Source organism: Pantherophis guttatus, chromosome 6 (genome assembly GCF_059756535.1).
Source record: "Pantherophis guttatus breed Tessera chromosome 6, ASM5975653v1, whole genome shotgun sequence".
Taxonomy (NCBI): Eukaryota; Metazoa; Chordata; class Lepidosauria; order Squamata; family Colubridae; genus Pantherophis; species Pantherophis guttatus.
Genome location: NC_142068.1, coordinates 4828514 through 4855919, shown reverse-complemented (window position 1 = coordinate 4855919; position 27406 = coordinate 4828514). Strand labels below are relative to the sequence as shown.

The 27406-nt window shown below is 46.6% G+C and overlaps 1 protein-coding gene across 1 annotated transcript in view; it reads left to right on the top strand.

Moving 5' to 3' along the window:
* The window catches only part of LOC117658614 (solute carrier family 12 member 9-like), a 143169-nt gene that overhangs the window by 52237 nt on the left and 63526 nt on the right, over positions 1-27406 (top strand). Inside the window, exons 7-8 of the mRNA XM_060684951.2 lie at positions 7953-8110; positions 17858-17940. Of these exons, the coding sequence (XP_060540934.2) occupies positions 7953-8110; positions 17858-17940 (241 nt within the window). The remainder of the gene's footprint in view (positions 1-7952; positions 8111-17857; positions 17941-27406) is intronic.

Here is a 27406-nt window from a genome sequence, read left to right as displayed (position 1 = left end):
TGCTTGCGTCTCTCTCTCTCTCTCTCTCTCTCTCTCTCTCTCTCTCTCTCTCTCTCTCTCTCTCTCTTTCTCTTCCTTTCTTTCTTTCTTTCTTTCTTCATTCTCCCTCCCTCTGTGCATATGTGTGTCTATACATGCCTGGGTGGGAGTATGGGGGAGAGAGCACGCCTGCCTGCCTTGTTCTCGGAGCGCATGGCTTGTTAATTTTCTGCTCTGCAAAGTGCTGCTATAAATCGTGCGAGGCTGGGCCAGCCAGCAGGAATTGGTTAGAATTATAGCTGTCATGTTCTAATACCTTAATGCATGGCCATTGCTCATAATGACAGGGGACAGGACTGCTCACAAACCCTTGCTTGACACGCTGTGCAACCCAACCCCCCCCCCCTCCAGCCTTGGCCATTTCTCCCTCCCCCACTCTGAAATGCTTAATAGGCCCCTTTTGTTCTTCTTTCTCCACCCAGCCTCACATCAGCATGAGCTGATTTTCAAAGGTTAGGTATGCTTCAAAGTTTCTTGCACTATTTCTCAAATCTTGGGAATTTTTGAAGCGGTGTGGACTTCAATTCCCAGAATTCCCTGGCCAGCATGGTGGTAACGTGAAGAGTTGTGTGGACTTCAACTCCCAGAATTCCCCAGTTAGTATGCCGGCAACTCAAAAGCGTGAGGCCCTCTACTCCTAAAATTCCCCAGCCGGCCATTACCACCTTTTTGCCATGGTGATTAAGCAAATCACAATAGTTCTTAAGTGAAATCACATGGTTGTTAAGTGAAACCAGTTTCCCCATTGACTTTGCTTGTTGGAAGCTGTCTGAGAAAGTTGCAAATAACAGTCACATGACCCTCCCAAGATGATGCAACTGTTGTACATGCATGCACGTTGTCAAGGGCCTGAATTTTGATCATGTGACCATGGAGATATCGAAATGGTCATAAGTGCAAGTCCCTTTTTTTCAGTGCCATTGTAACTTCAGTTACTAAACAAATGGTTTTAAGTCAAGGACAACTGTAGAAGAGAATATATACAGCTCAGGGTTGAAGTGTGGAGTTCTTGGTGCTCTCTGAACTTTTTTTTAAAAAAAATTTGATTTATATGCCGCCCTTCTCCGGAGACTCACGGCGGCTTACAATGCGCTAAGCAATAGCCTTCATTCTTTTTGCATATATATATAAAGTCAGCTTATTGCCCCCACAAACTGGGTCCTCAATTTACCTATTTTATAAAGGATGGAAGGCTGAGTCAACCTTGAGCCTTGGCGAGATTCAAACCTCCAGTAATTGCAGGCAGCTGGTCTTAATAACCAGCTTAATAACCAGCTTAATAACAGGGTGCCTTAGACCACTGTACTACCAAGGCTCTACAAGCAACTTGCTGGTTGCTTGTAGACATTTTGTTACCCAACTAGGCAACAGCATCAGCGTGAGAGAATGTGGGATTTGCTCCCTGTTTGTATAGAAAAACTTGCCCTTCCAGTTTAGCTGGGTGTAGGTTCCTTTTTTGGTGGTTCCCACTTTTTTGGTGGCTGGGGAGTTGTAGGCCACAGATCTTCAAATTAGCAGAATAACAGAGTTGGAAGGGACTTGGGAGATCTTCTAGTCCAGCCTCCTGTTCAAGCAGGAGACCCTATACCAATGATGGCTAACCTTTTTGCTGTTGCGTGCCAAAAGCAGCGGAAGGGTAGGGGGGTCGTGCGCGTGTGTGCCCATGCCCAAAATTCAATGCACCCCATGCATGTGCACGCAATCCTCTGTGCCCCCCCCCGCGTTTGGCACACAATGGCACAGTGGGCACGGTAGGCTCGTTTTTTGCCCTCCCCAGGCTCCAGAGGCTTTCTGGGGAGGGTGAAAACGGCCTTCCCCAACACCCCGGAAGCCCTCCGGAGGCCGGAAACAGCCTGTTTCCCAACTTCCAGTGGGCCCGGAAGGCCTGAAAATCAGTTGGCTGGCACACGCATGCGTGCCCACTGTTATAGCTCCACGTGCCACCTGTGGCAGGCGTGCCATAGGTTCACCATCATGGCCCTATAGCATTTCAGACAAATGGTTGTCCAATCTCTTCTTAAAAGCCTCCAGTACCCACAACTTCTGGAAGCAACTCATTGCTCTGATCAATTGTTCTCACTGTCAGGAAGTTTCTCCTTAATTCCAGGTTGCTTCTCTCCTTGATTAGTTTCCACCCATTGCTTCTTGTCCTGCCCTCAGGTGCTTTGGAGAATAGTTTGACTCCCTCTTCTTTGGGGCAGCCCCTGAGATATTGGAACATTGCTATCATGTCTCCCCTAGTCCTTCTTTTCATTAAATTAGACCTACCTAATTCCAGCAACTATTCTTTATATGTTTTAGCCTCCAGCCCCTTAATCATCTTTGTTGCTCTTCTCTGCATTCTTTCTAGAGCAGTGATGGCAAACCTTTTCGGTACCAAGTGCCGAAAAGATCGCACGGAAACCGCTTGTCGGGGCTGCACTCCAGAAAAGCCATACTTCCGGATTCCGGCACGCATGTGCACCAATCAGCTGGCCAGCGTGCATGCACACACCGGTTTTCGGCACTGCTGCACACGTGAAGGACAGCTGATTGTCACGCGCATGTGCGCCAGAAACCTGGAAGACAAACAGGCAAGGCCATGCATGCCGTGGGACATGGCTTCATGTGCCACTTTGGGCACGCATGCCATCACAGTTCTAGAGTCTCAACCTATTTTTTATATTGTGGCCACCAAAACTGGATGCAGTATTCCAAGTATGGTCTTACCACAGATCCCACATTCGAATGGCAGGGCTGTAGTCCCAAGGTGATTTTCACAGCTTGGACCGTGAGTTAAAGGCTTTAGAACCAGGGGTGAAATCCAGCAGGTTCTGACAGGTTCTGGAGAACCGGTAGTGGAAATTTTGTGTAATTCGGAGAACCGGTAGTGGAAATTTTGAGTAGTTCGGAGAACCGGTAGCGGAAATTTTGTGTAATTCGGAGAACCGGTAGTGGAAATTTTGAGTAGTTTGGAGAACCGGTAGCGGAAATTTTGAGTAGTTCAGAGAACCGGTAGCGGAAATTTTGAGTAGTTCGGAGAACCAGTAGTGGAAATTTTGAATAGTTCGGAGAACCGGTAGGGGAAATTTTGAGTAGTTCGGAGAACTGGTAGCGGAAATTTTGAATAGTTCCGAGAACCGGTAGCGGAAATTTTGAGTAGTTCCGAGAACCGGTAGTGGAAATTTTGAATAGTTTGGAGAACCGGTAGTGGAAATTTTGAGTAGTTCGGAGAACCAGTAGTGGAAATTTTGAGTAGTTTGGAGAACCAGTAGCGGAAATTTTGAGTAGTTTGGAGAACCGGTAGTGGAAATTTTGAGTAGTTTGGAGAACAGACAAATACCACCTCTGGCTGGCCCCATAGTTGGGTGGGAATGGAGATTTTGCAATATCGTTCCCCCAGGAGTGGCAAGAGAATGGGGATTTTGCAGTTTCCTTCCCCTGCCACACCCACCAAGCCACGCTCACCAAACCACACCATGCCCACCAAGCCACACCCACAGAACTGGTAGTAAAGAAATTTGGATTTCACCACTGTGCAGAATATGTCCTCGGAGGCTCATGGTTTCCAGCCAGGAGCTCTGCAGCCTCTCCATCCACCTGTCTTCAGAGAAGACAGAAGGCCGCTATCTAGTCCCCAAACCTCCAGAATGGTCCCCTAAAGCCCCCAAACCATCCAATCGGCTGCACTTCTCAGCGAGGCGATCAATTTTAAGGCTAATTAGGTATTAATTGCCAAAAAGACAGCAGCTTTGATAGCCCATGCAAATTTATCTCCCACCTGCTCACTGCCTCTTGTTAAAATCCAATTAAATCCCAGCCATTTGTATAGTTTGATGTGTTAGCGAAAGTTAGGTATCTTCTCTTTTTTAGTTGCTTTATTGAATTTTACCCGGCTGGCTTTTCAACGCAGCGGCCTTCCATCAGCTGCTGTCTCGTAAAATGGGGGAAGTGATTACAAAGTCATCAATGATTGATTTGACAGAATTTTTGCAGCAGGGAAGGTGTAGAGACGGCTGCCTTTGTGGTGGTAGCAATACTGTCTCTGTTGTGGCCCGTCAGCAGCCTGTGCGGATTGTAGCTGACTCTGACAGCGAGGAGACTGGTGTGGTGCTGCGCCAGCAGCCTGTGCAGCTGGCACTTGAGTCGGACAATGAGGAGGCTGGAGGAGATGTGGTGCCAGAAGCGGGGATTCAGCCAGGGCCTTCAGAACCTCCAGAAGCTCCTTTAAGTGAAGAGGATGAAGAGGAAGAGCCTCTTCTCAATGAACGGGCACGCAGAGCTGCCAAAAGGCAGGAGTGGCTCCTCAGGAGGAGGTCTCCTCCAGAGTAAGGCTTGGGGCTAATTGGCCACTCCCTTAGCCTATTTAAGGAGGAACACTGACTGAAGCAATTTGCAGGGAATAACTTTAGTTCACTCTCCTTCGCGTCTGGATTCTCTGCAAATTGCTTCTGGGATTTCTGCCAACCTTAGTAAGATTGTGATTATTTTATCTTTGGTTTCTTGTAGGCTGTTAAGAAAGTTTATTAACAGACTTTGTTTTGAAAAAGACTGAGTTATTTTAGTAAATTAAGTTTTGTACAAACTGTGTGTGTGCTGTGTTCTTTGGGGTCCGTAGCTGGGGCAGAACAGTCTCCTGCAGGTGTGACAATGTGGCAGGGCCACAATCCCTGGAAGAGGACAAGGCCCGAAAGCAAGAATTCAATACGGATGGTTCTTGATTCAACCCCTAATTTCCGTTGCTGAGCATGACGGTTAAGCGTGCTTTGTTCTATTTTACGAACTTTCTATCCACAGGTGTTAAGTGAATCACCACAGTCTTGATAAGTTAGTCACATGATGGTTAAAGGAATCTGGCTTCCCAATTGTTTTTTGCTTGTCAGAAGGTCGCAAAAGGGGATCAAATGACCCCCACTGCAACCGTCATAAATACGAGTCAGTTGCCAAGCGTCTGGATTTTGATCATGTGACCGTGGGGACGCTGCAACAGTCATAAGTGTGAAAAACAGCCATAAGTCTCTTTTTCAGTGCCGTGGTAGCTTTGAATGGTCACTAAACGGATAGTTGTAAGTCAAGGACCACCTGTAAAGTCTCTTTAAGGCTTGAATTGGGAATAAATATAGAATACTGGAAACTGCAAAAATAGTGACCCATTTTATAATGAGCGGATTAAGATGGGATTCTCTCTGAAGGATACGAAATGTTTCTTCCCCGTTTTCTCACCACCTGGGCTGTGTTGCTGTTTATTTATTTATTAGATGTTTTATACCTCCTTTATTACCTTATAAGTAACTCATTGAGGACATACCTAATACGTCTTCCTTCTCACATTTTTCCCACAACAACTCTGTAAAATGGATTGGCCTGAGGGAAAGTGATCAGCCCAAAGTCACCTAGATGACTTTATTTTTATTTATTTTATTATTTTATTTTATTATTTTATTTTATTATTTTATTATTTTATTTTATTTTATTTTATTTTATTATTTTATTTTATTATTTTATTTTATTTTATTATTTTATTTTATTTTATTTTATTTTATTTATTTATTTTTTTATTTTATTTTATTTTATTTTATTTTATTTTATTTTATTTTATTATTTTATTTTATTTTATTTTATTTTATTTTATTTTATTTTATTTTATTATTTTATTTTATTTCTATACCGCCCTTCTCCTGCGGGACTCAGGGCGGTGTACAGCCAGGATAAAACATAGCATATAAAATTTAAAAACATTTAAAAAAACAATTAAATAATTTTGGCCCGAATTTAAAACAACCCAATTAAAACCGAATTCAATTAAAAAACTGAGAGGATGGGATCCAGCCAGCCCAGCTAGATGAAATAGATGTGTTTTTAGGGCCCGACGAAAAGTCCGGAGGTCTGATATCGTGCGTATCTCAGGGGGCAGGTCATTCCAGAGGGCAGGTGCTGCCACAGAGAAGGCTCTCCCCCTGGGGGTCGCCAGCTGACATTGTCTGGCCGACGGCACCCTGAGGAGGCCCTCTCTGTGCGAGCGAACCGGTCGGTGGGAGGCTATTGGTGGCAGAAGGCGGGTCTCGCAAATACCCCAGCCCTAAGCCATGGAGCGCTTTAAAGGTGGTCACCAACACCTTGAAGCGCACCCGGAAGACCACAGGAAGCCAGTGCAGCTCGCGCAGGAGAGGTGTCACATGGGAGCGCCCCGTCGCTCCCATAATCCCCCGCGCGGCCGCATTCTGGACCAACTGCAGCCTCCGGGTGCACCCCAAGGGGAGCCCCATGTAGAGAGCATTGCACTTTGACGCCTAAGGCAGAACTAGAACTCACAGTCTCCTGGTGATCAGCCCAAAGTCACCCAGCCAGCTTTCATGCCAGAGGCAGGACTAGAACTCACAGTCTCCTGGTGATCAGCCCAAAGTCACCCAGCCAGCTTTCATGCCAGAGGCAGAACTAGAACTCACAGCGTCCTAGTGATAAGCCCAAAGTCACCCAGCTGCCTTTTGAGCCAAAAGAAGGACTAGAACTTACAGTCGCCTGGTGATTGGCCCAGTCACCCAGCCAGCTTTCATGCCTAAGGCTGTTTATGTTATTGTTTATTAAATTTCCTCCCACTGGGAACTCTTTCTCAAATTGTATCTGTTTTGTGTATCACTGGGAACAAGATAGTTGTACAAGGCTTGCCTCGTATGTGTTTGTGCAGGGGTGGGCTTCAAAAATTTTAGCAAGGGGTTCTCTGCCCAGTTGCTGGGTGGGCGTGGCCATGGTGGGCGTGGCCTACTCAGCTTCCTGCACCATGGCGGAGGGGGGGCGCATTTGACCTCCCCGGGCTCCGGAGGTTTTCCTCAAGCCTCCAGGAAGGCGAAAACGGCCTCCCCAGGCTCCAGAGGCCCTCTGGAGGCCAGAAACGGGCCCATTTCCGGCCTTCCTGAACTTCCAGTAGGCCCGTTTTTCACCCTCCCCGAGCCTGCATCCCAAAATGGGCTCCTGGGAGGGCGGTGTATTTATATATGATGACCTGAAGTGCGCTTTGGTGTCTATACCATAAGGATTAAGAGACACTTTGGTGTCTCTTAATCCTTATGTTATGATGTAGTAGTTTCTTCGGCTTTCTTCTCTTCTTGCATTGTATTACGATGGTCGTACTTTATGTGTCACTTCGAACTTTTGGAATGAAAACGGCTTCAGGGCCATCCGAGGGAGTCAAAAAAGTCACCATGGCAGTCACAACCACACAATCAAAGCCTCAACTCCAGTTTAACATGCAAACACTCAAAGGGGTACACAAGGTAGTCCTCGACTTGCAACAGTTTGTTTAATGACAGTTTTACAATGGCACTGAAAAAGGTGGCTTATGGCCATTTTTCATACTTGTGACCGTCACAACGTCCCCGTAGTCACGGGATCTTGGCAACTGCCTCCTATTTATGGCAATTGCACTGTCCCAAAGTTATGCGATCCCCTTTTGCGACCTTTTGACCAGCAGTGGGAAAGCCAGATTCACTTAACAACCATGGCAAGAAGGGTCATAAAATGGGGCAATAGTCACTTAACAAATACCTCGTGTAGGAACAGAATTTTTGGGCTCAATTATGGTCATAAATTGAGGACTACCTGTAGTATCTTGGCAGAGATATTTTTTTTAACTGATGGCTGTGGTTTTTTGCAAACCCAGGGAGTTATGCCTCAAATATACTGTAATCACTTCAAGATTACGGACATTATCATAATCAGAATAGAATAGAATTCTTTATTGGCCAAGTGTGATTGGACACACAAGGAATTTGTCTTGGTGCCTACGCTCTCGGTGTACATAAAAGAAAAGATACGTTCGTCAAGAATCATAAGGTAACAACACTTAATGATAGTCATAGGGTACAAATTAGAAATCGGGTGTTGCCTACATAACTTCATCACACAACGCTCTTCTACCAACGTTCTTCTTTCTTTAGGTTTCTTCTCCAGCGGGATTACAGCTTTTTGAAGGACATCAACATCTGGCCCCCGTTTGTCATCATCGGGGTCTACTTTTCCACCCTCTCAGCCGCCATGAGCAACCTCATTGGGGCCTCCCGGATCCTTTACGCTTTGGCCAAAGATGACCTCTTTGGTGAGTAACAAGAGAAGAACATAGCAATCTTTATTTCTTTTGTCATATTTGTGTGGTGTATATCGGAGGGGGGGACCCTTTGAGAGCTGGATGCAACGAAATTTCATTTTAACATATGCCAATTGGCCTACATTCAAAGTGACAATAAAGACAAGGCTAAGACTAAGTCTCCTCCAAACCTGGCAACTTTAAGACTTGCGGACTTCAACTCCCAGAATTCCTCAGCCAGCCTGGCTGAGGAATTCTGGGAGTTGAAGTCCACAAGTCTTAAAGTTGCCAGGTTTGGAGACCCCTGCTCTAAAAAAGCAGCCTTCTGTCACTCAAGAAAGCTTGGACTCCCATCACATCATAAGTAGTGATGGGTTCCTATTGATTTGCTCCGGATCTTGTGAACCGGTAGTGGCGGTGGCGGGACTCACCCGGACGTCATCACAGACACTCTGCGGATACACAGAAGCGCCGCGGGTGACCGCTTCCGTTGCGAACAGGTAGTGAAGATAAGTGGAACCTACCCCTGATCATAAGGGTTGTGGAATCAGTAGGCCCTAAAGGATGAGGTAGGTCTGTGAGGGCGAACCTATGACACGTGTGCCACAGGTGGCACGTGGAGCCATATCTGTAGGCATGTGAGCGTTTCCCTAGCTCCAGCATGCATGCGTACGCCAGCCAGCTGATTTTCAGGCCTTTCGGGCCCACCGGAAATTGGGAAATGGGCCGTTTCTGGCCTTCAGGGGGTGGGGAAGACCATTTTCGCCCTCCCTCAGCTCCTAGAAAACCTCTGGAGCCTGGGGAGGGCAAAAAAACAGGCCTATGGGGCCCACCGTGTCATTGCATGCCAAAAGCGGGGGTCACGTGGGGGGGGTTGCGTGTGCATGCATGGGGGCGGGGCATATTGAATTATGGGTGTGGGCACGCACGCACTCGACCCCCCGCGCTCCTCCCCCCGCTTTTGGCACACATCAGCAAAAAGGTTAGCCATCAGTGAGATAGGTTAAACTTTTGCCAAACTCCCAAAGGTATTTTTTGCAAGAGGCAACTGGACTTTCTGGTTTTCCTTTGAAGACGTTTCGCTTCTCATCCAAGAAGTTTCTTCAGCTCTAACTGAATGGTGGGGAATGGAAGGATTTATACTCCTTGCAGACAAAGCTGGTCATTTGCATCCTTTTTAGAGAGTCGTTGAGGCCACTTGGAGGTTTATCTGTGTCCTCAGGATTGCCTGAGTGGTGCAAATGGGTATGGAGCCTTCTTGGACCTGCTATGCTACCTTTGCTTGACAGAAGTTCACAAAAGGGGATCACATGAGCCCCCCCCGGACATTGTAAATATGAATTTACAATGCGTCTGCCAAGCATCTGAATTTTAATCACGTCACCCTGGGGATGCTGCAACGGTTGTAAGTGTGAAAAATGGTCGTAAAAGGGCCGGGAGGGCATTTTATCAGGTTCGCCTGATTCGCCAATTGCGTCCCTTTCTGGATCAGGACTCATTAAATACTCACGCCCTCGTCACTTCCCGCCTGGACTACTGCAATGGTCTCTATATGGGGCTCCCCTTGAGGAGCACCCGGAGGCTCCAGCTGGTCCAGAATGCGGCCGCATGGGTGGTTATGGGAGCGACGGGGCGCTCCCATGTGACCCCCCTCCTGCGCGAGCTGCACTGGCTCCCGGTGGTCTTCCGGGTGCGCATCAAGGTTTTAGGTTACCACCTTTAGAGCGCTCCATGGTTTAGGACTGGGATATTTACGAGACCGCCTTCTGCCACCAGTAGCCTCTCACCGACCAGTACTCTCCCATAGAGAAGGGCTCCTCAGGGTGCCGTCGGCCAAACATTGTCGACTGGCGGCCCCCAGGGGGAGAGCCTTCTCTGTGGGGGCACCCGCCATCTGGAACGAGCTCCCTCAGGAGATACATAGGATCCCGGACCTGCGCGCTTTCCGCCGTGCCATCAAAACATTTCTTTTCCAGCAGGCCGGCCTGGCCTAACCTCTCTTTTAAACTGTTTTTTAAAATTTTTTAAATTTTAAATTTGTCTTATGAATTTTGGGTGTTTTAAATTTCGTTTTCCGGGCCAATTATTTAATTGTATTTTAATGGTTTTTTAACATTTGTATTATATGTATTTTATTTGGCTGTTCACCGCCCTGAGTCCTTCGGGAGTAGGGCGGTATACAAATTCAATAAATAATAAATAATAATAATAATAATTCGCATTTTTCAGTGCCATTGTAACTTCAAATGGTCACTAAACGAATGGTTGTGAGGCGAGGACTACCTGTATTTTCTTCTTGAATTTCTTATACCTTACAAAATTGACCACATATCTCCAGCTTCTGAGTATCATTCTATTACGTTCTTTCTCTAGATTTTTATTTTCTGTAAGTCTTCACCGCTTCTATCCATGTGTTCAATGTCATACAGTAAATAAATATAAAAAAATTGTGGGGGGGAAGTGCTAATTGTGGTACGTTCATATCAAGCCACAACACATGAGCCCAGTGAGAAATGTTAAGAGACGATTCCCTCAGGCAGCCAGGCTCATCTTGAAAAAGCTAGGCCTGGCCAGGCGAGTTGATGGATGGGGCACCACTCAGAAAGCCACGGTTACGAGCAACGGAGAAGTTGAACAAATCATTGCAAAAGAAGTCAAGGGCATCCTATTTGTTGCAGTATGAAAACTCCGCTATGGAGCTCAACCCCAAGGAAGTTTTATTTTTTACTTTATGAGTGGAAAGAAGAATTGGAACATTAGTTGAGGAAAACCATTTCTATCCTGCCCAGTAGTGGATGAAACTGATCTCCTTCATAAGCCTGCCATATATAATTTTAAAAAAAGAGGGAAACACATACATCTCTTTGAACATTTTCCCCAGCACAAATTTCTCTCTGCTTTGTTACGGCGGCCGTAGCAATATCACCAGATGCAGTTAGAGAATTTATTTACTCATTATTTTATGATGTCTGGATTGACTCTAATAATGCATTGCCCTAGTGAGGATTTGGGATTTCTCTCGGCCTTTTGCCTGCTTTATAGAAACGTATTATCTTACCAGGAACATATATTTTTCTAGCAAATGGCCAGGAAGGCGGGCGAGGTACGCCCAAGGAAGTTGTTGAAAAAGCCAAGAATCTGCATGGCTACCCAGAGAGAGGTTGGAATTACAGTTTTAATAAATAAATTTCTGCCCTTCAGACCTGACAAATTCCTCAGAAGTTTACGGGAATATAAATGCACCATAATAAAGAACATACATCGTCTCTTCGGTTTCCTGTTACAATAAAAACAAAGAGTTATAAAGCCACAGAACTGTCAGGTAGAAATGACCAAAAAAACCCCAAAACCTTTTGATAAATCAAAATCCTTTCGCTGGAATTGGGAAGTTGGGCTTAGTGGATCAGGAAAATGGTTCCACATTTGTGGGCCTCTACTTAAAAGGGACTTTTCCTCTCTCATCCTATTGCCTGGAGAACATCTTCTGATAGCCATGATTTATAGACAGGGCAAGAAGCAAAAGTCGAAGTGGCACTGATGATATTACCTAGTTTGGTAATAAAACGTCTCCAAGAAAACCACCACGCCAAGGACCACACAAAAGCTGAATTAAATGATCTGTGCTGTTTCTTATTAAATTTAAAATTCTTATTAAATTTTAAAATTTAAAAGTTAATCCAACCCCCTTTTTAAATGTAAATTTTAATTTGTTTTAAATTATGGGGTATTTTAAATTCAGCCAAATTATTTAATTCGTTTTTAATTCATTTTAAATTTTTGTATGTATGTGTTTTATCTTGTGGCTGTTCACTGCCCTGAGTCCTTCGGGAGAAGGGCGGTATAGAAATTTAATAAAATAAAATAAATAAATAAAATAAACCCCTTATGGATTATGCCTTCCATAGAAGACCTGTTATTCAGGTACTCTTCGACGTACAACAATTCATTTAGTGACCGTTCTTAGTTACAGTGGCGCTGAAAAAAGTGACTTCGGACCAGTTTTCACACTTATGACCATTCCGGCATCCACATGGTCATGTGATCAAAATTCTGACTCCTATTTATGATGGTTGCAGTGTTGGAATAGATCAGGAGTCAGCAACCTGTGTCTCTGGAGCCGCATGTGGCTCTTTCACCCCTCTGCTGCGGCTCCCTGTCACTCAAAATATGCGTTGCAACCGCCAATGTGCGACACCCGCCGGCACGCGATTTATTGAGCTTTTCAACCTCCGGTAGGCCAACCATGCATAAATCCAAGAAAAGAAAAGTTTCAGAAGAAAACAAAACATTTAATTCAACTACATATGCTAGTTTTGTGGCCGCTTAAGAAATAGTCAGGCACGGGAAGGGTTTTGTGGCTCCCGGTGTTTTCTTTTCTGTGGAAAACGGGTCCAAATGGTTCTTTGAGTGTTTAAGGTTGCAGACCCCTGGAATAGGTCTTATTTTTGGGAAAACGTGTGTGTGTGTAAACTCAATAAGGTGTGGCTGCAATAGTATTATTAATGTCCCTTATTATTTTTTACTTTCCTCTTATTGGCTATGCACTTTAGTATTTTTTTAAAAAAAATTTGATTTATATGCCGCCCTTCTCCGGAGACTCAGGGGGGCTTACAATGCGTTAAGCAACAACCTTCATACTTTTGTATATTTATACAAAGTCAGCTTATTGCCCCCACAATCCGGGTCCTCATTTTACCTACCTTAGAAAGGATGGAAGGCTGAGTCAACCTTGAGCCTGGCGAGATTCGAACTTACAGTAATTGCAGGCAGCTGATGTTAAGAAAAGTGCTTTAGTCTGCTGCGCCACCAGAGCTCTTATTCTTATTCTTATTCGTATTCTTATTCTTATTATATTCTATTGTTTTGCAAGTACACTGAATGCTTCTGTACACAAATTCCCTGTGTGTCTAACCACACTTGGCCAAATAATAATAAAATACAGGTAATCCTTGACTTAGAAGAGTACATTTACTGTCTGTTCAAAGTTAAAACAGCCCTGAAAAAAGTGACTTATGACCGTTTTTCACACTTACGACCATTGCAGTATCCCCATGGTCACGTGATTAAAATTCAGGGGCTTGGCAACTGTCTTATATTTGTGACGGTTGCGGTGTCCCTGGGTCATGCGATCCCCGTTTTGCAACCTCCTGGCAAGCACAGTCCACGGGGAAGCCAGATTCACTTAACAACCCTGTTACTAACTTAAATCTGCAGCGATTCACTTAACAGCCGTAGCAAGGAAGGTCATAAAACGGGGAGCAAAATTCACCGAACAAATATTTCATTTAGCAACGTCAATTTTTGGGCTCGATTGCTCTGAAAAGAAAGGCTCTTAAAAGAAAAACCAGACTTTTATTTCTAAGTTCCAGTTTTCCCGGGGCCTGAGAAGAGAAGCATTGAAGCAAGTGAGAAGTTACGAAGCTCCGGACATTTTTCTTTTGTCTGAGGGAAATAGGCTTTAAAATGGCAAAGAGCAAAATGTGCAAGGGAGCGTAAAGTGTAAAATATTGGGGAGAAAATACCTAAATGGCACAAAATGAGCCGATAGGTATTGGAGTGATGGTAACCAAGAAAGTATAACTCAGTGCAAAGACTGATCCAATGTGTAGACCGGGTGTCAACAACCCGTCGCTCCGGAGCCACATGCGGCTCTTTCGGCCCTCTGCTGCGGCTCCCTGTCCCATCACTGGCTGGCCCTGCCCCTCATCTTCTCCTCCCAGTCAGTCCTCGCCTGGCCTTGGAAATCCAAGATACAGAGGTGGGGGGAGAAGCGAGGGAGAGAGAGAGAGACATAGATACAAAGAGAGAGAGATACGGGGGGGGGGAGAGATACAGAGGGGGGGAGGAGAAGATAGGAGGAGAGAGACATAGATACATAGAGGGGGGAGAGGGAGGGAGAGAGACATAGAAGGGGGAGAGAGGGAGAGGGAGTGAGAGAGACAGAGAGAGAGATACAAAGAGAGGGGAGAGAGAGATACATAGAGGGGGGAGAGGGAGGGAGAGAGACAGAGAGAAGGAGAGGGAGAGGGAGAGAGACATGGAGAGAGAGATACAAAGAGAGGGGAGAGAGAGATACATAGAGGGGGGAGAGGGAGGGAGAGAGACATAGAAGGGGAGAGAGGGAGAGGGAGTGAGAGAGACATAGAGAGATATAAAGAGAGGGGAGAGAGAGAGATACATAGAGGGGGGAGAGGGAGGGAGAGAGACATAGAGAGAAGGGTGAGGGAGAGGGAGTGAGAGAGACATGGAGAGAAGGGGAGAGGGAGAGGGAGTGAGAGAGACATAGAGAGAGATACAAAGAGAGGGGAGAGAGAGAGATACATAGAGGGGGGAGAGGGAGGGAGAGAGACATAGAAGGGGGAGAGAGGGAGAGGGAGTGAGAGAGACATAGAGAGAGAGATACAAAGAGAGGGGAGAGAGAGATACATAGAGGGGGGAGAGGGAGGGAGAGAGACAGAGAGAAGGAGAGGGAGAGGGAGAGAGACATGGAGAGAGAGATACAAAGAGAGGGGAGAGAGAGATACATAGAGGGGGGAGAGGGAGGGAGAGAGACATAGAAGGGGAGAGAGGGAGAGGGAGTGAGAGAGACATAGAGAGATACAAAGAGAGGGGAGAGAGAGAGATACATAGAGGGGGGAGAGGGAGGGAGAGAGACATAGAGAGAAGGGTGAGGGAGAGGGAGTGAGAGAGACATGGAGAGAAGGGGAGAGGGAGAGGGAGTGAGAGAGACATAGAGAGAGATACAAAGAGAGGGGAGAGAGAGATACATAGAGGGGGGAGAGGGAGGGAGAGAGACATAGAAGGGGGAGAGAGGGAGAGGGAGTGAGAGAGACATAGAGAGAGAGATACAAAGAGAGGGGAGAGAGAGAGATACATAGAGGGGGAGAGGGAGGGAGAGAGACATAGAGAGAAGGGGGAGAGGGAGAGGGAGGGAGAGACATGGAGAGAAGGGGGAGAGGGAGAGGGAGTGAGAGAGACAGAGAGAGAGATACAAAGAGAGGGGAGAGAGAGAGATACATAGAGGGGGGAGAGGGAAGGAGAGAGACATAGAGAGAAGGGGGAGAGAGGGAGAGGGAGTGAGAGACATGGAGAGAAGGGGGAGAGAGGGAGAGGGAGTGAGAGACAGAGAGAGAGATACAAAGAGAGGGGGGAGAGAGAGAGATACATAGAGGGGGGAGAGGGAAGGAGAGAGACATAGAGAGAAGGGGGAGAGAGGGAGAGGGAGTGAGAGACATGGAGAGAAGGGGGAGAGAGGGAGAGGGAGTGAGAGAGACATAGAGAGAGAGAGATACAAAGAGAGGGGAGAGAGAGAGATACATAGAGGGGGGAGAGGGAAGGAGAGAGACATAGAGAGAAGGGGGAGAGGGAGAGGGAGTGAGAGAGACATAGAGAGAGAGATACAAAGAGAGGGGAGAGAGAGATACATAGAGGGGGAGAGGGAGGGAGAGAGACATGGAGAGAAGGGGGAGAGGGAGAGGGAGTGAGAGACATGGAGAGAAGGGGAGAGGGAGAGGGAGTGAGAGAGACATAGAGAGAGAGATACAAAGAGGGGAGAGAGAGATACATAGAGGGGGAGAGGGAGGGAGAGAGACATGGAGAGAAGGGGGAGAGGGAGAGGGAGTGAGAGACATGGAGAGAAGGGGAGAGGGAGAGGGAGTGAGGGAGACATAGAGAGAGAGATACAAAGAGGGGAGAGAGAGATACATAGAGGGGGGAGAGGGAGGGAGAGAGACATAAAAGGGGGAGAGGGAGAGGGAGTGAGAGAGACATGGAGAGAGATACAAAGAGAGGGGGGAGAGGGAGGGAGAGAGACATAGAGAGAAGGGTGAGGGAGAGGGAGTGAGAGAGACATGGAGAGAAGGGGAGAGGGAGAGGGAGTGAGAGAGACATAGAGAGAGAGATACAAAGAGAGGGGAGAGAGAGATACATAGAGGGGGGAGAGGGAGGGAGAGAGACATAGAAGGGGGAGAGAGAGAGGGAGTGAGAGAGACATAGAGAGAGAGATACAAAGAGAGGGGAGAGAGAGATACATAGAGGGGGGAGAGGGAAGGAGAGAGACATAGAGAGAAGGGGGAGAGGGAGAGGGAGTGAGAGAGACATGGAGAAAAGGGGGAGAGAGGGAGAGGGAGTGAGAGAGACATAGAGAGAGAGATACAAAGAGAGGGGAGAGAGATACATAGAGGGGGGAGAGGGAGGGAGAGAGACATAGAGAGAAGGGGAGAGGGAGAGGGAGTGAGGGAGACATAGAGAGAGATACAAAGAGAGGGGAGAGAGAGAGATACATAGAGGGGGGAGAGGGAGGGAGAGAGACAGAGAAGGGGGAGAGAGGGAGAGGGAGGGAGAGAGACATGGAGAGAAGGGGGAGAGGGAGAGGGAGTGAGAGAGACATAGAGAGAGATACAAAGAGAGGGGAGAGAGAGAGATACATAGAGGGGGGAGAGGGAGGGAGAGAGACATAGAAGGGGGAGAGAGGGAGAGGGAGTGAGAGAGACATGGAGAGAGAGATACAAAGAGAGGGGAGAGAGAGATACATAGAGGGGGGAGAGGGAGGGAGAGAGACATGGAGAGAAGGGGAGAGGGAGAGGGAGTGAGGGAGACATAGAGAGAGATACAAAGAGAGGGGAGAGAGAGAGATACATAGAGGGGGGAGAGGGAGGGAGAGAGACAGAGAAGGGGGAGAGAGGGAGAGGGAGGGAGAGAGACAGAGAAGGGGGAGAGGGAGAGGGAGTGAGAGAGACATAGAGAGAGAAAGATACAAAGAGAGGGGAGAGAGAGGAGAAGATAGAGAGGAGGAGAGAGAAAAACAGAGAGATACATAGAAGGGGGAGAGGGAGTGAGAGAGACAGAGAGAAGGGGGAGAGAGGGAGAGGGAGTGAGAGAGACAGAGATACAAAGAGAGGGGAGAGGGAGAGAGGGAGATAGAGAGGGAGAGAGGAGAAGATAGGAGGAGGAGGGAGACATAGAGAGATACATAGAGGGGAGAGAGGGAGAGGGAGAGAGGGAGACATAGATACAGAGAGAGATACGGGGGGGGAGAGAGAGAGAGATACAGAGAGAGAGAGGAGGAGATGGAGAGGAGGAGAGAGAGATACAGAGAGAGTAGGGGAGAGAAAGAGAGAAAAAGGTTTTGTGGTTCCCGGTGTTTTTTAACAACCAGTTCTCTGCCCTAATGACCAGCTGGGTAGGCGTGGCCTAGGGAGGGGTCATGTGACTGGGTGGGAGTGAGTGATGTGGAGTTGTTTTTGTTGTTGTTTTTTCTGCGGGAAATGGGTCCAAATGGCTCTTTGAATGTTTAAGATTGCAGCCCCCTTTTGCTCTGAAGCAAAAGAAGAAAAAACCAATTTTCCATTCGGAGATCATTAGAAAAGAATTGTTATAGGCAGGAGTGGGATTCAGCCGGTTTTGATGAACCGGTACTTACAGCCAGTGGCTGGGCCTGCTCACCTGCCCCGGCATTATCCCGTCGTTTCTGGCCTTCCCAAACTTCCGGTAGGCCCATTTTTTGCCCTCCCCGAGCCTCCGCGCGTACCCTGCACTTACCTGCATCCGAAACGGGCCATGTGGGGACTCCTGGGAGTGGCAGGGCGGGTTGGGTGGGGCCAGGCAGGAGTGGGATTTGGGGGTTCTTCGAACTGCACAGAATCTTAGCTAGAGGTTCGCCCGAACCCCCAGTACCCGATCCCTGAGTACAACCATTGATCTTAATGGATTATTTCATTTTTTTTCTCTCTCTCTGCCCTGCCCGGCCTTGTGATAAAGGCAAAGTTTTGGGCCCAGCGAAGCAGACATCGGCTGGTGAAAATCCCTGGGTAGCCGTCATCTTCTCCTGGATCCTTGTACAGGTGAGTTCAGTGCTTCCTCCCTTTCACACGACATGCATTGTCGGGGAACATCTCATCCGAACCATTAGCACAAACCGTGAATTTATTTTAAATTTTAAATTGCTGTTTTGTCTGTGTCTTTAAATAGGCTGTACACCACCCTGAGTCCTTCAGGAGAAGGGCAGTATAGAAATAAAATAATAATAATAATAATAATAATAATAATAATAATAATAATAATAATATTTTGCTTTCTTGGAGCTTAACCGTTTAAATGAGTGCAGGGGACTGGATTAGTTTGGGACAGTGATGGCGAACCTTTTTGCCGTCGCGTGCCAAAAGCGGGGGGAGCGCGGGGGGTCGCATGTGCGTGTGCCCACACCCATAATTCAATGCACCCCGCCCCATGCGCACGCGACCCCCCCGCGTTCCCCTTGCTTTTTGCACATGATGGTATGGTGGGCCCGGTAGGCCCGTTTTTTGCCCTCCCCAGGCTCCAGAGTCTTTCTAGGAGCCTGGGGAGGGCAAAAACGGCCTTCTCCACCCTCCTGGAGGCCCCCCGGAGGCCGGAAACGACCCGGACCAGACATCAGGAAATGAGCCGTTTCCAGCCTCTGGAGGGCCTCCGGGAGGGTGGGGGAAGGCTGTTTTCACCCTCCCCAGGCTCCTAGAAAGACTCTGGAGCCTGGGGAGAGCAAAAAACAAGCCTTACCCACCCGGAGGTTTTACGACCTTTCTGGCCACAGCTGTCAAGTTAGTAACACGTTTGAAAAGCGAATCTAGCTTTCCCATTGATCGTGTGTCAAAAGGTTGCAAAAAGATGAAGACACGACCCCCAGGACATTGCAACTTCTCATAAATATGAAGCCGTTGCCAAGCGTGCGCATTTTGATCACGTGGAGATGCTGCAATAATCGTGAATGTGAAAAACGGTCGTAAGTCGCTTTTTCCAGTGTCGTCGTAGTTTGGAACTGTCACTAAATGAAGAGCTATAAGTCAAGGACTACTTGTAATCAGGTCTGAGCCGGTTAGCTTTCTGAGATCAACCGAAGCATTGTGGGTGCTGCCCTCTGGCTGTAGAAGGAGAATTAGCCCCACTGTGAATTTAAATGGTGAAAAGTTTTGGAAACTTTGGGAAGAACTTTTGAGAACAGAATAACAGAGCCGGAATTTATTTTATTTATTTTATTTATTGGTTCGATTTATATGCCGCCCTTCTCCGGAGACTCAGGGTGGCTTACAGTGCGTTAAGCAATAGCCTTCATACTTTTGTATATACCTGCTTAGTAGGGCTTTCAGGCCCCCCCAAGCGGTGTTCTTTTTTATACAAAGTCATCTTATTGCCCCCACAATCCGGGTCCTCATTTTACCTACCTTTGAAAGGATGGAAGGCTGAGTCAACTTTGAGCCTGGTGAGATTTGAACTTGCAGTAATTGCAGGCAGCTGGTGTTACTTAACAGTGCTTTAGTCTGTTGCGCCACTATAAGGCTCCTTATAGTATATAAAAATTCCAACTTCAATTGAACAGTGTGTTGTCTGGGTACAAATCATTTTAGGAAGTAATAATCAGAGTATTTACAACAATATTCATCGCATTTATATCATTTATACTAATATTAATACCATTAATAATCATACTATTTGTTTAACCAATTTAACACATCTTCCTTCTATCGCTGATCCTTTCACATATTTCCCTATTTCTAGTTCCTATTTTTGCCCGCTAGCCATTGATAAAATAAGTCCCAAGTCAAAAAATATTCCATTTCTTTCTTTTTCTTAATTGTAAGTGTCAGCTTATCCATTTCTGTGCATTCTAATATTTTTCTAATCACGTCTTCATCTGTTGGGATCCCTTCACTTTTCCACTGTTGTGGAAATACTATTCTTGCTGCCATTAATACATGTAAAATCAGATATACATACATTCCCTTTATTATACTTGTCTGGTAAAATGCCCAGCAAAAATGTCTCTGGTTCCAAGTCTATATGTATTTTTGTCCAATATTTTTTCGTTTGTTTTTTTTAAAATTTGATTTATATGCCGCCCTTCTCCGGAGACTCAGGGCGGCTTACAATGTGCTCAGCAATAGCCTTCATCCTTTTGTATATTTATACAAAGTCAGCTTTTTGACATGTCCACCACATATGATAGTATGAACCGGGTGTCTGATGACATTTCCAACATTTTGCAGATCTATTCTTAAACTTTTTTGCTAATCTTGACGGCGGAAAAGGTCATCTCGGCTCACCTCTGTTCTTAACCAGCTCACAAAATTCCCTAAAAAGGTAATACAGGTAATCCTTGATTTATAACAACTTCCGTGATTGCCCTCCGTGAATGCCAAAAAAGTTTGTAACTTCCTCGCTTAACAACGGAAATTCTGATCCCCACTGTGGTCATAAGTCGAGGACGACTTTGTTAAGGAGCCAGGGGTAGAGCGAGTCCTTCCCTTCGTGCAAGGAAGTGAAATAGCGGAGGAGGCTAAACATTTTGATCGTCATCCGAATATGGGGGCACCCAATAATTTCTTATCACTTTGGCTGTCATCGCTGCGTCTTCTAATGCCTCTCGAAGTGTCTCCCGGAAGACAAAGTGAGATAAAAAATTGCCTTGGCAGGACACGCTGGAAATATGCATCTATCTATCTTTCTTTTCTTGAGACGCAAGCCGGTGTATAAATTGATTGAACAAATAAATCAGGACGATGCCCTAGAAGCTCAGTGGGGACATCTGTGACGTTAAATAGTATAGAATTCAGGACAAACACAGGGAAGACTGCATGAGGTATGCTTGTTGTCTTAAGGTGTTTTTTTTAAATTATATATATTATTTATATATATGTCTTTGGTTATTCGGGTCTTCTCCCACGTAAAATTGGAAGTGTCTTGGCGACGTTTCGACGAAGTCTCATTCGTCATCTTCAGGCTGGTGTTCTCGGCTTCGTGCTTCCAGGAGCAATGTGAGATCGCAGCTGTCTCTTCCTTTTAACTGCTAGTGGAGGTGTGAGCTGATTGGGTGGGAACTTGGCTGTGTTCTGATTGGGTGGAGGTATGTTCTGATTGGTTAGGGGCTTGGCTGTGCTCTGATTGGCTGGGGATGTGTTAAAAGGAAGAGACAGCTGCGATCTCACATTGCTCCTGGAAGCACCAGCCTGAAGATGACGAATGAGACTTCGTCGAAACGTTGCCAAGACACTTCCAATTTTACGTGGGAGAAGACCTGAATAACCAAAGACCTACATACAAATACCCGCGAAAACCTGAGAAAACATATATATATATATATTTCTTACTTCTTCGTAGAGTTTATGTGTGTTTTTCTTCTAGCCAGGTTTTCTCTACGTAGCCAAGGTTTTTTTGTAGCTCCAGCTCAGTAGAATCACATCCACTCGGTTCTGGGCTTTTTTCCTTTCTAACACCTAGCAAGCTCTAACTGCTAGGTGGGAGACCTAAATAGATCCATTTCTAGCTCGTTTGCTTTCATCAGTAGGCCACACCCATGTCTTATGTATCCTCCCTGTAAAGGTACAGTATCAATTTTCTTACTTCTTCGTAGGGTTTATGTGTGTTTTTCTTCTAGCCAGGTTTTCCCTACGTAGCCAAGGTGTTTTTTTTTGTAGCTCCAGCTCAGTAGAATCACATCTACTCGGTTCTTGCTTATTCCTATTGGAGAGAAAGTTCTTTATGAGTAGTCCTCGACTTACGACCACAATGGAGCCTAAAACGTCTGTCGCTAGGTGAGACATTTGTGAAGTGAGCGGTGCTTATTCCTATTGGAGAGAAAGTTCTTTATGAGTAGTCCTCGACTTACGACCACAATGGAGCCTAAAACGTCTGTCGCTAGGTGAGACATTTGTGAAGTGAGCGGTGCCCCATTTTACGACCGCAACCATCATAAATGAGAATCAGTTGCCCAGCGTCTGGATTTTGTTTGTGTGACTGCAACGGTCATAAGTGTGAAAAACGATCACACCAGTGGTGGGTTGCTCCCGGTTTGCAAGACCCGGTATTAAAAATTTGTAGTAGTTTGGAGAACCGGTAATAACATTGGCTGGCCACGCCCCCAAAACGGTCCCCGGCCCGGTTGCCACTCGCTTACCCCGCCCACCTCATGGGTGTGGCCAACTTTTTTTTTTTTTTTTTTTTACTTTTAAAAGCATTTTTTCTACATCCTCTTCGGCCGAAAAAATGCTTTTAAAAGCATTTTTTTTTCCTGCAACCTCTTAAGGTTGTAGAAAAAATGCTTTTAAAAGTTTTTTTAAAAAAAAAGTTGGCCACGCCCACCCAGTCACATTACCTCCAGCAAGCCACGCCCACAAAATAAGCCACGCCCACAGAAACAGTAGTAAAAAAATTTAGAACCCATTCCTGCATCAGCAGCTTTGAAGGCTCAAGTGGGGAGCAAGTCCACTTCCATAGATATTGAGACTTTTATCATGCAGCGCGGCCTCCATTTTGACTTTTTTGCCCTCTGCCCTGCTGACGTTCTTGAAAAAGCGGCTCCATCGGTAGTAAATATAAGCTAGGCTGGAGTGTCTGCTGGCTACATTGAAAATCGTCATGATGGGCTTATGAGAATATGATTAAAACCCCATCCAGAAAGGTTTAAAAAGTCTGAAAATATTTCCCGGGATACTGTATTCATGTCCTTATCTTTCAAATAACATTTTGATCTACCCGGCATACGTTTATAGCTGCCTCCAGAGACCAGTTTTTGAGAGAGCCACTTCATTTGGAAATGCGGGGATAAAAATGCATTAGAAAAGCAATACGGAAGATCTGAGTTTGATCAAAAGGTTTGCCGAGGTTCAGCAAAGGGGAGAGAAGTCGAGTTAGAAAAAGTTGGAAAAGTTTTTTGGGGTGTGTGTGTGTGTGTGGGTGTAATGTTGGCTATGGGGTAGGCCTCTGCTTCGGCCTGTATAAGAAGTGGGTCCCATAAGCATCTGCTAAGCATAGCTCTGCTTTCATAGAAGACAAGAGGGTCTTTGTAAACATTGGCCCTTTTAAGAATTGTGGACTTCAACTCTCAGAACTCCTCATCCTGCATGCATGAACTTCAACTCCCAGAATTCCCTAGTAAGCATGTGTGGATTCCAACTCCCAGAAATCCCCATCCAGGATGCCTGGACTTCAACTCCCAGAATTCCCTAGTAAGCATGTGTGGATTCCAACTCCCAGAATTCCCTAGTAAGCATGTGTGGATTCCAACTCCCAGAAATCCCCATCCAGGATGCCTGGACTTCAACTCCCAGAATTCCCTAGTAAGCATGTGTGGATTTCAACTTCCAGAATTCCCCATTCAGCATGCCTGGACTTCGACTCCCAGAATTCCCCAGCCAGTATGCCTGGACTTGAACTCCCAAAAATCTCCAGCCAGCATGCATGAACTTCAACTCCCAGAATTCCCTAGTAAGCATGTGTGGATTCCAACTCCCAGAAATCCCCATCCAACATGCATGAACTTCAACTCCCAGAATTCCCTAGTAAGCATGTGTGGATTCCAACTCCCAGAAATCCCCATCCATCATGCCTGGACTTCAACTCCCAGAATTCCCTAGTAAGCATGTGTGGATTTCAGCTTCCAGAATTCCCCAGCCAGCATGCCTGGACTTCAACTCCCAGAATTCCCTAGTAAGCATGTGTGGATTCCAACTCCCAGAATTCCCCATCCAGGATGCCTGGACTTCAACTCCCAGAAATCCCCAGCCAGCATACATGAACTTCAACTCCCAGAATTCCCTAGTAAGCATGTGTGGATTTCAGCTTCCAGAATTCCCCATCCATCATGCCTGGACTTCAACTCCCAGAATTCCCTAGTAAACGTGTGGATTTCAGCTTCCAGAATTCCCCATTCAGCATGCCTGGACTTCAACTCCCAGAATTCCCTAGTAAGCATGTGTGGATTCCAACTCCCAGAATTCCCCATCCAGGATGCCTGGACTTCAACTCCCAGAAATCCCCAGCCAGCATACATGAACTTCAACTCCCAGAATTCCCTAGTAAGCATGTGTGGATTCCAACTCCCAGAATTCCCCATCCAGGATGCCTGGACTTCAACTCCCAGAAATCCCCAGCCAGCATACATGAACTTCAACTCCCAGAATTCCCTAGTAAGCATGTGTGGATTCCAACTCCCAGAATTCCCCATCCAGGATGCCTGGACTTCAACTCCCAGAAATCCCCAGCCAGCATGCATGAACTTCAACTCCCAGAATTCCCTAGTAAGCATGTGTGGATTTCAACTTCCACAATTCCCCATTCAGCATGCCTGGACTTCGACTCCCAGAAATCCCCAGCCAGCATGCAAAGTGAATTAAATTTTAACCTAGTCTTTTGGATTCCTTTTTGATAATTCTACCTGAAACCTTCTGAAAAGAGGCTTAATCTCACGCCTTGGAGAATGTTGTAAAAAAAGAAAAATTGCAATTGAATTCCTTTTTATTGCTGCTTTGCATTAAATTCCCATCCTTAAAGATACCATTTTGACAAGATTCTACCTGAAAAAGCAGCTGAAAAATACTTCCCTCAAAGAAAGGTATTAAGTAAGTAAGGTATTAAGGGTTGGAAGGAAGAGAATGTGAGCCACAGGTTGCCTCCTGGAGAGCTGCCCCACTGAAGAGAGGCAGGGTACAGGCTCCCATCAGATCTTCCTCCTCTTCTCTTCCCCAGGGAAATGGCTGGGGAATTCTGGGAGTTGAAGTCCACACCTCTTCAAAGCCCCAAGGCTGAGAAACAGTGTCATAAGTAAAGCAGCTTGGATATATGTATGTAGGTCTTTGGCTATTCGGGTTTTCTCCCGCGTAAAATTGGAGGTGTCTTGGCAACGTTTCGACGAGGTCTCATTCGTCATCTTCAGGCTGGTGTTTTCGGCTTCATGCTTCTAGGAGTAATGTGTGTGATCGCAGCTGTTTCTTCCTTTTAACTGCCAGTGGAGGTGTGAACTGATTGGGTGGGAGCTTGGCTGTGTTCTGATTGGGTGGAGGTGTGTTCTGATTGGATGGGGGGTTGGCTGTGCTCTGATTGGCTGGGTGTGTGTTCTGTTTAGGTGGGGGCTTGGTTGAGCTCGGGTTAGTCTGAGTAGCAGGGGGATTTGAGCTGGTGAGCTGTGTTGCTGTTGCTTGGCTTCGTGTTCGTGGCCGTGCCACCTCTTCAGGGTGGGTGTCAGTCTGCTTCATGTATGGACTGGAAAGGTTTAAAGTGGCTAATGATGCAGCTGTGGTCTGGCTTCTGGTCCGTGGTCGTGCCTCATCATCAGTGTGGGTTTGAGTCTGCTTTCTGCGTGGATGTGTGGTGGTTACATCCTGTGTGGCTCTTGTGAGTGTGAGTCTGGTGTCATTCTTTGTGTTAGGGACTCATTTCGGTGAAGAGGTTGTAAAAAAATGCTTTCAAAAGGCTCTGACGATCCCAGCTGAGTTGCCTGATCGGCAAAGGCTTTTTTTCTTTTAAATGCCTCTGATGATCAGGCAACTCAGCTTGGATCGTCAGAGGCATTTAAAAGAAAAAAAGCCTCTGTCGAGGCTTTGAAGGCTCTGAAGAGGTTGTAGAAAAAATGCTTTTAAAAAGCCTTTGACGATCCCAGCTGTGCGATCGACAGAGGCTTTTTTTTTTTTTTTTACTTTTAAAAGCATTTTTTTCGGCCGAAGAGGTTGTAGAAAAAATGATTTTAAAAGTAAAAAAAAAAGCCTCTGATGATTGTGCGGCTCAGCTGGGTGTGGGGGGGGGCAGTGATTTTTGCTACCGGTTCTCCGAACCACCCGCTTCCATCGCTACCAGATCGGGCGATCCGGTCCGAAACGGGAGCATTTCACCCCCTGCTCCAAAATCAAACTAAGACCGCCCAGATCTGAGCCTCAGGTAGTGGCAGAAGTGTCTGGGCCGTTGGTCCGATGCCACGTGCCAATTTCTCCCGAGCAAGATGAGTTGATTCCGTTCCCGAAACAGAGGACAGCCTGCACTCCGGAGAACTCCCATCATCTAATCTGCGGGTGCCGTTATTTTCGCCTCTCTGAATGGCACGGCAAATTGGACAAATCGGTGTAATGCAGAGAATAAAAAAATTGCCCCATTAGCCAGCCGAGAACATTGCGGAGCAGTTGAAAAGAAGGGGGAAGAGGAAGGGGGAACCATTAAGCGGAGGGGGCTGCTTGGCGGAAGCTACAAACACCCCCCCTCCCCCCATTGCTGTTGTGTGCGATGCGAGAGCTGCCACTTGGCAACGGAAGCAGGCAGGGAGAGATCAAACTTGTGTCACGAGCCTGGGAAGACCGACAAACAGGTATAGGTAGTCTTCAAGTTACGACCGCAATTGAGGCCCCCAAATTTCTGTTGCTAAGTGAGACGTTTCTTAAGTCAGTTTTGCCCCATGTTGCGACTTTCCTTGCCACAGCTGTTAAACGAATCGCTGCAGTTGTTAAGTTAGTAACACGGTTGGGAAGTGAATCTGGCTTCCCCACCGATTTTGCTTGTCATGGAGGTCACAAAAAGGGACGATGTGACCCCAGAATACTGCAACAGTCGTAACTATCTGAATTTTGATCACATGACCGTGGGGGAATGCTGTAACGGTCGTCAGTGTGAAAAAGGGTCCTAAGTGACTTTTTTTCCGTGTGTTGAACTGTCACTAAATGAACGGTCACTAAAAGTCGAGCAGTGCTTAGACTTAAAAAAAAAAAAAGAAGAAGAAACGTGCATTATGCCCAGTGCTAAGCTAACGCTTTTCTCCTCGGAAAACAATGGACATGAATGAAAGGAGAAGCGTGGATCGAAGGCCCATCTGGAAGTTTTTAAGGAGATGTTGGATAACCCTTTGTCTGAAGTGGTGTAGGGTTTCCTGCCTAAACGGGGTTGGACTAGAAGACCTCCGAGGTCCCTTCCAACTGTTATTCTATTCTACATCTGCCTTCTCCAAAAGAAATGATGGATGGGACCTAAGCAGGCTTCCCTCCATGACCCAGCACCCCAGATGTGATCCATTAGCATCCCTCCCCTAGACTACGCTTACCAACCTCCTGGGTTGGAGCAATGCTGCAGATGTTGGCTTATTGAGTTTTTTTTCTCCTTGGCGCTCCTTGGCACCCATCTGTGCTCGGCGGAGACACCTTCAGCCTCGCGTGCTCACTCAGCACCGTCAACCGGTGTCTTTCAGAAGTGGCTCCTTTGCTTTGACGAGCCGCTAAATGAATTATAAATCAAAGGCGAGTATCAGGGGAGCCCGGAGCGGCCTCGGCATCTCCATTACGGCAACCAGGCACAATCTCGGCTTGGCTCACGCTATTAACTCGCTATCGGCTAGAGGTCCCCGATTGCTTAAATGGCTTGAATTATCTCAGCCTCTTGTCTCTGCCGGCCCCCACCCCTTTGGCAATTACCGGCAGATCAGACCACGGTTTGAAAAAAGCCGGCTTGTTTTGAGTGGGCAAATCAGGGGGGCTACTGTAAGGTACCCAGATGCCGGTGCAAACAGGAAGAATTTAATTTAGGGGT